Here is a 10,353-nt window from a genome sequence, read left to right on the forward strand (position 1 = left end):
GCCAAGTGACATGTCCGTGTCGGAAGTGGAACAGGATTCCTTGCCTGGGGAAGTGAGTAGAGGAACCGCGTTCGAGTCGGAGAGAGTGGATTCCTGTCCTGGGAGTGAGGGAGGGGAGGTTGAAGACATGGAGTATGGGGGTAGAGCTGTTCGGGAGAGGGATGTTCCCTTGACTGTTCCAGAGCCCAAGGATCCCAAGGGAAGAACCCTGGAGTGGGTCACCCAGTTACCATTCCCTGACCACTCACGGACAGAGGCTACTAACACTGTAGTGTCTTCAGTCTCGTTTGCCCCTCAGAGGGTTCCCGAGCAGATGGCTGAGGAGCAAATGGTAGATCAGTCCATTAACTCTGATTCTAGATTTGTGGTTAGCGCTGATGATTGCACTGATGTTTCTGGTAACACAAATCAGATAGATGATGCTAGTGACACACAGCGTACTGACACTCTAGCTTCTGTTACACAGTGTGAACATCCTAGTACAGTCACACAGGTCAAGTCCAAGTTTGGTCGCCTTATCAAACCAGTTGACAGATTGATTTATACTATGTCAGGACAAGACATTATCCAAGACACTAAGTCAAACATTCGAGCTGTTTGTAGGTCAGTGTTTCAGGCTTTCCACAGTTAGATAAGCCGAAGCTCAGTTCAGTGCATGTATACACTGTGCACACTGACATCCTATGACATATAGGTTTGTTCGTTATTCTGATTGTTTCATAAGAGGTTGTGGCCTCTTGAAGGCTAGTAATACACAGTGAAAAAAAAAAGGGTCTTGTGGGGTGTAGAACGCATCCTACCGCCAGTAGTTGGTTGGAGAGATAGGTTACCTCTCTTTCCACTTCATCCTTATAGGATACTTTTCAAGTGGGCTGTCCTGTCCTTTGGCGGCCCTATGTAATAGTGTAAAAAGTAAAAAGTAGTATTTAAATGTATAGTTGCTGCTCAAGGTTGGCGAAATTCAGGGGAGGTGGGTGTAACAGAGTTGGGAATGTATGTTTAGTTGTGGTGAATGTAGATGAGTTTCGCCGTGCTTGAGCAGCCCTGGTTGTTGTTGGAGCCCCCCTTTGGAGTTTGGGTGTACTGCAGGTCTGCGCGTTCTTTTGTCCTTCTCTTGTTGCCGTACTTACGGTGGAACCAGAACATGGCCGCCATCTTAATGGATTTACAAGAGTTGCAGAACAGAGAAGAATTGTGTTTTATGTGTCTTCTCTGCAGGTCAAATAAAAGAATTGAATGAAAGAAGGTTGCCTGTTTGACCATCGTTACACATGCATCAACCTCTCAAGTACTACAGTATATTATTTAAAGTGAATTATAAACCCAACATTTTATGATGCCCCCCTGAAACAATGTTTGACCTCCTGAGAGAGAAAAGAGTGCTTTGCTGAGCCCGTGGTATACCCACCAGTGCCATGTACCTGCGTTACCTCACCGCCGAGAGTGTGATGGGAGGAACGTGTTCTGCCTGCATGAGAGGCATCCGTTCCTTGTCTCTATGCGAGAGACACGGCTGGCCAGCCAGATCCACCGCTGAGAGAGGGAGGGGAGCCAGATCCACCGCTGAGAGAGGGATGCTGGCTGCGTTCATTCCGTGCAGCGGTGTCGTGTTCTCACCAGTTCCATGAAAGGTAAGACGAACCTTGCGTTTTTTTCCAAACGCATTAATACAAAGGCAAAGCACATTGAGCTACAGGGCTATACATCATAATGGCTTAGGTCTACATGTCAACGTCGGGGAAGCAATCATTCCGTGGGAATATGCGATCATTTGCATTTTCACTGGATTTTTTTTATGATGTATTCTAAATGAGTCATAAACCTCTATTAACCGGATTGTTTTTTCCCCTCCTACAACTCGTGTGTTGTCAAGGTTAGTAGGCTAAATGCATGGGTTAATGGCAATTACACTGAGAGTACATTGACTACATCTATCCAAACGCATTGGAAACAACTCTACAGGTTAAATACAGCGTTTTACTCGAAGGTGTTTTTCGAAGTCACAACACAAGGACCGAGATTGGGACGTTTCTGTGCCCTTCAAAACGTTGGATTTGGACACATTGTTTCAATTGTAAAATTATATTACAAAAGATGTTACAAAAGTGGCACATAGGCTTTGGAATTGAGAGTTCCCTTACCTGTAACATGATGGTCACCTACTGTTTAACCTAAAACAATGATTAAGGCTAGAGGATTTTACAATGATCTGCGATCATTTATATAGTGGATCGATTTCTCTATTGGATGCTGTCTGTCATCTTAGCTGTATGACTCAGCATATTGACTACCATTATGTCTATATATTCAATTATCCTTTGCTTGCTCATATTACATGACACACATTACCAATATATTTGTTATCTCTCAGATTTAATCTAATCAATTAGATTTAATCCACAAATTGCAGTCCATCTGGTGATAAACTAAACTAATGATTGTCTCCCTGCCTAATATCCTAATGGCCATTCAGTATTAAAACGTCCAGCCCACCAGGGAAGGCGCAATATGCATATACAGCTAATAACTCTATGGTAATCTGAATGAATGTCTTCATTTTGCCTGATCTTGGGCTAACGAAGTGCAGCTGCTTGCTTCAGGGTAGAAGGAGACACTGGAGTACCAACACACTGTCAATGCTTTAGAAATGCACAGTGCTTACTAGCCTGCAGGTCCTCCCTTTGACATTGGTCCTATATGAACGTAGATGGAGGATTAATGTGGATGAATTCATCCTCATATAGTGTGAATAACTTAACTGTATACATAGACATTAAGACATTCACATTTTGGAGCATGAACATCATGATAATAGGCCTACCTACTGTACCTTTTCATTCCTCTAATTCCTAGCCTGCACACGGCTGCCAGTGTGGCCCTGTGTGAGATTCAAGATTCAAGATAGCTTTATTGTCTGTCACACAGTGACATAAATTATCCTTCGACAGGCAGAAGTGCAGCTCAAGAATACAGTGCCACATTAAAAACACACATAGGTCACATACATTAATACATCCAATAAAAACAGACAGACAGACATAGCAGTGTTTATCAAATGTGGTGCCTATTTAAAAAGTCCAGTCATTTAAAAAAATAAATATATATATAATAAAAAACAGTGTTATGGTTTAAAAAGAAAAACAATGCGTTTTCTATTTTAAAATGTTCATCCGCTCTTCCTATGTCACAGAACCTAAGAGTCCCTAAAAGCGTGGAGCTGGAGGCCTGAGGATGGACACCATCTCTATGATGGGCAGCAGTAGCAGCCCGGCCTACATCACCTCCCACCCCCCCTCCTCCACCTTCCTGCCCAACGGGAACAAGAACGGCCCCCGGGACGGCGCCACCCCCAAGCCTGTGGTGGGCATCATCGGCTCGGGTGACTTCTCCAAGTGCCTGACCATCCGTCTCCTGCGCTGCGGCTTCCACGTGGTGGTGGGGAGTCGGCAACCCAAACGGGCGGCCGAGTTCTACCCCCACGTGGTCGACGTGACGCATCACGAGGACGCCGTGGGGAAAGCGTCGGTGATCTTCTTGGCTATTCGCCGAGAGCACTACCCGGTCCTCTGGGACCTCAAGCACCTGTTTGCGGGCAAAGTCCTGGTGGACGTGAGCAATAACAGGCGTGTGAACCAGTACCCAGAGTCCAACGCTGAGTACCTGGCCTCCCTCCTCCCAGAGTCCATAGTGGTGAAGGGGTTTAATGTGATATCTGCCTGGGCGATGCAGTCTGGGCCCAAAGACGCCAGCAGGCAGGTAAGATATGAAATTATTTTTTTGACTCAGTAGTTTCAGTTTGATACAGTATGTCACTGATATGGCGCTTTTCCATCGACCAGCCCGGTACGGCTCGGTACGGCACACATTTGTATCCTACCCGTGCCGTACTTTCAGAAACGCTTCTCCATTATACACAACAGACCCGGAGCGACCCGGGACTGTAGGAGGAGTTACGTGTCATAAGAGCACTTCACTTTAATAAGTGCCGATATACAGCTCAACGGGGGGAAATGCGATAAGACTTATGTCAAAATGCAGCACTATCATGCACAGATCAGTGAGTTACTGTTCAGCTCATGTGTAGTGAGTCATTCATTTAATTGATGAATATTGTATAACATTCCCAATCTTATTTGTGGCAAAACATTGTAACCAATGGGGGGTATTTTAAGAATGTCATGCTTTCCCCTGGTGCTGAAAGTTTACCACTCAGTCAGAAAAAGCAGGACCCTTGGCTGGTTTTGCAGTAAATAATCCGGCCACTGCATTGACTCATCCGTCTAGACTCTAGAGGACCAGGCCAGTGGCTGCTGCTGATAGCTGCTAATGAAACTGTCAGCACCAACTCTAGAGAGCTCAGCTCCTCATGTCTCTAGTTTGACACCCATTTGTTTCGTTTTTTTCTCCCAACACCTGGAGATATGATTCCTCTCTGTCTCAGATAAACCTCACCGCTTCTATTGATCAATCATCACAAACAATTGTTGACATGATCTGGGTGGTTGACCTTTCAATGATGCTCACTGGGTTTTCTCCAAAACAAGAGATGATCAGGAGAATGATGATGTAATTTTTGTAAAACAAAAACAAATCAATGACATAACATTTTCTCCTAAAATTCTCCTAAAATGTTCCTATTTTTATAGACACTAATACCCCCTAATGTTATGCAAGTATTATAAGCAAAAATAAAACATATTACGCTGCAAACATTTTCACACTTTTCACTCTGTAGTATCTCTTCACGGAGCAAAACTGAAAGAAACAAGCTTCATAATGATGAGTGAATTAATTTACTTCCATTTTGTTTCACATGTGTTAAAATCAGTAAGTCAGTAAGTATAAAAAACAACCCCATGTTATACTTGACAATGGACCTATCGCTAAGCCACGCCCTCTTTGAAAACTCAGACAAACAAACAACGCTTCACTGACAGTGACTGACTGACTTACAATGGCGGGAGTTGGCAAATTTCTGATTTCTGATTTACCACAGCAAGTAATAGACATGTTTTTTATTTTATTTTTTTATTTGTTTTTCAGATTTTATCCCTTTTTAACCCAATTTGGTAGCCAATTTAACCCAACTTAGCATCCAATTATCCCCTGCCTATTGCATGGGATCCGCCGCACGACCCCGTGGCCGGCAGTCCCAGAGGAGGGCGCCAGGCAGACTAGGCTGACTGGCTCCTCGAGCCCAGTACCGTTATTCCGGCACCCAGGGGGCGGTGTTGCGCGACGGATCCTAGTCCAGAAATACTCCTATACCCCCCTCGGAAGCGGCCGGCCAATATGCCGCTTCCCGTGTGCCTCGGCCATATCTGGATCTGGCGAGCCGGGATACGAACCCCGGCCCCGGTGGGCAGCATGCACTAGCGGCCAGTGCGTAGACCGCTACACCACCGCGGGGCAGACATGTTTTTTAAAGATGACAAGAATATTTCGTCTAGAACCTTTTCACCATCAGATATTAGCGAGTTGTTTGTCCGAGTTTTCTGCCTGTCGTGACTTTTGCTGTGATATGATTAGACAATTTCTATTTTGGGGCGTGGCTTAGCGATAGCTCCATTACGATGACATGACATGACATGACATGCTTCTCCTGTAGGTGTACATCTGCAGTAACTCCGTGGAAGGTCGTCAGCAGGTCATGGAGCTCGCCCGCCAGCTCAACTTCCTCCCCTTGGACATGGGCGCCCTCTCCTCCGCCAGGGAGATAGAGAACATGCCCCTGCGTCTGTTCCCTGCCTGGAAAGGCCCCGTCTTATCTGCCGTGGCCCTCTCCATCTTCTTCTTCGCCTACTCCTTCGTCCGGGACATCATCCACCCCTACGTGAAGAGCAAACAGAGTGACTTCTATAAGATCCCCATAGAGATCGTGAACAGGACCCTGCCCACGGTGGCTATCACGCTGCTGGCCTTGGTGTACCTGGCGGGGCAGCTGGCCGCGGCTCACCAGCTCTACTACGGGACCAAGTACAGGCGCTTCCCCCACTGGCTGGAGGGCTGGCTGCAGAGCAGGAAACAGCTGGGCCTGCTGAGCTTCTTCCTGGGCTGCGTCCACGTTCTCTACAGCCTCTGTCTGCCCATGAGGAGGTCGGAGAGGTACCTGCTGCTCAACATGGCCTATCAACAGGTGGGTGGGGGTGTGTGTGTGTGTGTGTGGGTGGGGGAAGGTGTGTGTGTGTGTGTGTGTGGGGGGGGGGGGGGGGGGGAAGGTGTGTGTGTGTGTGTGTGGGTGTGTGGGGGAAGGTGTGTGTGTGTGGGTGGGGGAAGGTGTGTGTGTGTGTGTGTGTGTGTGTGTGTGTGTGTGTGTGTCTTAAAGGAGCAATCTGGGATTGGAACATCCATTTAGGACTTCTATGATAAGAGAGATTCAACTTTATTGCCATTGAACAGAACACAAGTACTGAGACGAGCCGCCGTCTAACGATCGTAAGGTTGGCGGATCGGCGGTTCGAGCCCCGGCTGGCCACATGTCGAAGTGTCCTTGGGCAAGACACTGAAGCCCAAATTGCTCCCAGTGAGCGGGCCGGCGCCTTGCATGGTAGCTTGCCGCCATTGGTGTGTGAATGTGTGTGTGAATGGGTGAATGAGAGGCCGTTGTAAAGTAAGCGCTTTGGATAAGTGCAGTCCATTTACGACAAAATGTAGTTTGTGCACACGTCTTCCCCCAATGTAATTGTAAGCAATGTAATTGTACACAAACACTGTCTAGCTTCATACTAGGGTTAAAACAATCGTTTTAATCCTCATTTAATAGATTTGATGGGTGGTCAGTCTTGGCCACCATAGCTCCATTTAGGAATTTGAGAGTGGGTCCATTTTTCTGGCCCCATCTCTCTCAGCTGTTTACCAAAAAGAGTGGCAGGGTGAATGCTTGTTGTTTGAGTCCCAGCTTGCCAATTTAATAAGGATCCCCTTCGAAACAGCAGCTGAGGCCATTCCAGTCCATAATGCCTATAATAAAGCAACATTTACAAAAACAAAAACATGTTTTAGAATCCACAACACGACTTTCAGATTCGGAATTGAAAACGCACCACCACTAATAGCCGCAGAAGAGTTCTTCTCCGCATATATAATTCCAAATCTTGAGAGTGGCCTACATTTATGTGTTGGGCCACAGAGTGACTCATCTATTACTGCAATGCCTCCTCAGGCATAACCATCCACACTTAAATATCATACACTTCTAACAGCAGCTCTGGAGAAAGAGCACAGAGGGACACATGCTCCGTGGTCTGTGTGTTCTTCACATCTCAATGTGAAACATTGGTATACACATAACTAAGAATTGCATTGGAGAATTGCATTACACACACACACACACACACACACACACGGTGTTGACATGTACCAACTAAGAGTGGCATCTTTTAGAGGCTTCTGCATGTTTAGACAGTATTGATGTGTAACATTCACACGGATGTCAGATGTTCTGACATTGTACCATACCACACCTATAACTGATCACATACATCAATGTGTGTAGGTGTGAAGTAGCCTGTTATCTCTGTCTCGTCCAGTTTAACCTCCGTCTGTTCAGTCACCTCCTCCGACCTTCGTCTTTAATCCTAGCTGAACCCCCCTCCCCCCATCTAAACATTCCCCCCCTCCCACGCCTCGGCACTGTCTGTGTATGTGTCTGTCTAGCTCCTAGCCGCCTCACCCTCACCATGTCAGCTTGCTTTCTATTTCAAACCTGTTAGCCCCGTATGGCCCCAGCAACACACCTGCAGTTGTATTGTAATTGTTGTCTGCGGGGCTGGAAGCTATTCTGCTTCATTTCACCTTGTGCCAGACGGCTCTGACTCAGCCAGTGGACTGGATGTAGAGGCTTTTCCTAAAGAACGAACATGTTGCCAAATTTAGACTGAAAACTAGGTCTCCTGATTTAGTTAAATCAGGTGGCATGAATTAATTTAATCTCCATGATTAATCTTCATGATTAAATAACGAGTTTATTTGAGTCATTTTAGCTCAGGTTGTGTGTCTGTGTGTGTGTGTTTATCTTTATAGTCATACATGTTTGTGTGTGTGTGTGTGTTTATCTTTATATTTATCTTTATCGTTATCCATACATATTAATTTGCATTCGTGTCTATGTGTTTGTGTGTACGTAATGTGTCTGTGTGTTTGGGTGTGTTTGTATTATGTATGTAGGCTATCATATATCTTTCCCTACTTGCAGGTTCATGCTAATGTTGAGAACTCGTGGAATGAGGAGGAAGTGTGGAGGGTAGAGATGTACGTGTCCTTTGGCATCATGAGCCTGGGTCTCCTCTCTCTCCTCGCCATCACCTCCATCCCCTCTGTCAACAGCGCCCTCAACTGGAGGGAGTTCAGCTTCATCCAGGTATTGATTATAGTGTTCAGACCACTAGATGGTGCACTCCCCTAAATTAACTGTGATTACAGGGGTGGGCCATGTTGTCATCTTTCTTCATGTTCGAGGTGATTACACGGCACACCCCGTAATCACAGTTAATTTAGGGGGCTCACTGCCAAGTGTAGGGGGGTTCACTGCCACCTGTTCTGCTGGAGTGTACAGTCTTATCAACTCACCACCAGTGTCTCAGGTCAGTTCTTTATCGGCCCCATTAGTTGACACCATGCTGATGGACGGCCAGTGTATGTGTTACGGTACATGTGGGAAAACTAGGGTTAGGGTTAGGTGCTAGGGTGCTACGGTTAGGGTTAGGGTTAGGGTTAGGGGTAGACATGCCAGCATGTACCAAGTCACCCTAGCACCTAAACCTAACCCTAGTTTTCCCACATGTACCGTAACATATGCAACTGTGTTAGGTTGTCCATTTTCTTATTTCTGTGTCTTTTTTATCACTTGAGTTTTTATTGGGTTTCAGCATAGACATGGACAGAACATCACATCTACATCTTATGATAAAACAAAGGGTAAAGAAACATAGCATAACCCATAAACAGATGGATAAAAAAGTGAAAAGGAAAGGAAAAAAAGTAAGGAAAAATAAGAAGAAATAAGAAGTCCGGAGGTGTTTCAATAAACATGTTACTGGTCATATATTTGGAATGAGTATTAAATTAGAAGGTGTCACGTTTCATATAAATGTTCCATTTTTCATTTCGGTGACACTTTAACGGATGGTACTACATGTAGTCTTGTAGCCCCGCCCCCCCCCCCCCCTCCCATTTACACACCATACAGCATGACAGAAATGCTAGTGACTGTTTCTCTTACCTCTTAATCCCGCTCTTCCAGTCGACCCTGGGCTACATCGCTCTGCTCATCGCCACGTTGCACGCTCTGCTGTTCGGCTGGAAGCGGGCCTTCGAGGAAGAGGCCTACCGCTTCTTCATGCCCCCCAACTTTGTGGTGGCGCTGGCCCTGCCTGTGTGTGTGATCCTGGGCAAGATGCTCCTGCTGCTCCCCTGCGTGGGCAGGAAGCTCCACAGAATCCGCCGGGGCTGTGAGAGCGGCCAGTACCGCCAGGACCACCCGGTGGGCTCAGCCTCACACGTGTCCCCGGAGAGAGTGACCATTATGTGACAGAACCAGAACCAAACAAGCAGCCTGGGTGGGCTGGAGCAGCAAACCTATTACCTGTCAGTGTCCTGCCAATGTTCTGCTAATGTTCTGTCTCAGTCCTGGCACTAACCAACCATCCACTCACCTTACCTTACTTGTCAGAGACCCTCTGATGATACATGAATAGTGTGGCCTGGGGTGGTCCAGTGGTCTAGCACCGCGGTCTACAATGCACACATATGCCTGCACACATATACGTCAGCATGGGTTCGAGTCCGGCCCATGCCCTGCTGACATGCGCTCTCTCCTTACTTTCCTGTCTGTCTTCACTGTATCTGTCCAAGAGAATAACAAATATGAGTGGGACTGCCCCACTCAGAAAGAATAACTTAAAAAAAAAAAAAGGGGATGATACATGAATAGTGACAGCTCTCCAACCGTACTTCATCAGCTCTCCATGAGCATGTCCAGCCAATAACTGTCCTGAATTCTATTTTAAGACACTCTCCTTCTTGAAAGAGTTAACAATGGTGTTTTCAATGGTGGCTATTCCATCTTCATTGCTCTCCCACTTACGACTGAGGCAGTGAAGGACCAGCAGATGACCGTGGAGTGTGAAGCAGTGTGAAACGAATGAACCCTCATTCACCAGTCAAATGATGGAGTCCTAATAATGTGACCTGGGTCAGTGACCTTTAACCTTTTAGGTCGTCATCTTGAGAACGTGGCCCGTGGCACTATCATTTGGTCACAACCACTACTGTGTAAGTGTACTTTGATTGAACTGGAATTGTGTAATGAAATGCTGTTACATGTCAGGTTAATGTGTGAGGAATAGAGGCTGC

General features: G+C 46.3%; 1 protein-coding gene across 1 annotated transcript; it reads left to right on the plus strand.

The window, feature by feature from the left end:
• Positions 1-3,231: 3,231 nt before the first annotated feature.
• On the plus strand, positions 3,232-9,529 carry LOC308169576 (metalloreductase STEAP2-like; the record flags this gene model as incomplete). The annotated part of the gene is made up of 4 exons (XM_080544258.1): positions 3,232-3,756; positions 5,609-6,136; positions 8,195-8,359; positions 9,242-9,529. The coding sequence occupies 4 exons, from the start codon at positions 3,232-3,234 to the stop codon at positions 9,527-9,529; spliced, it is 1,506 nt and encodes a 501-aa protein (XP_080400384.1).
• Between the last annotated feature and the right edge of the window lie 824 nt (positions 9,530-10,353).

Source organism: Nansenia antarctica (genome assembly GCF_963989245.1).
Source record: "Nansenia antarctica genome assembly, chromosome: 13".
Taxonomy (NCBI): domain Eukaryota; kingdom Metazoa; phylum Chordata; class Actinopteri; order Argentiniformes; family Microstomatidae; genus Nansenia; species Nansenia antarctica.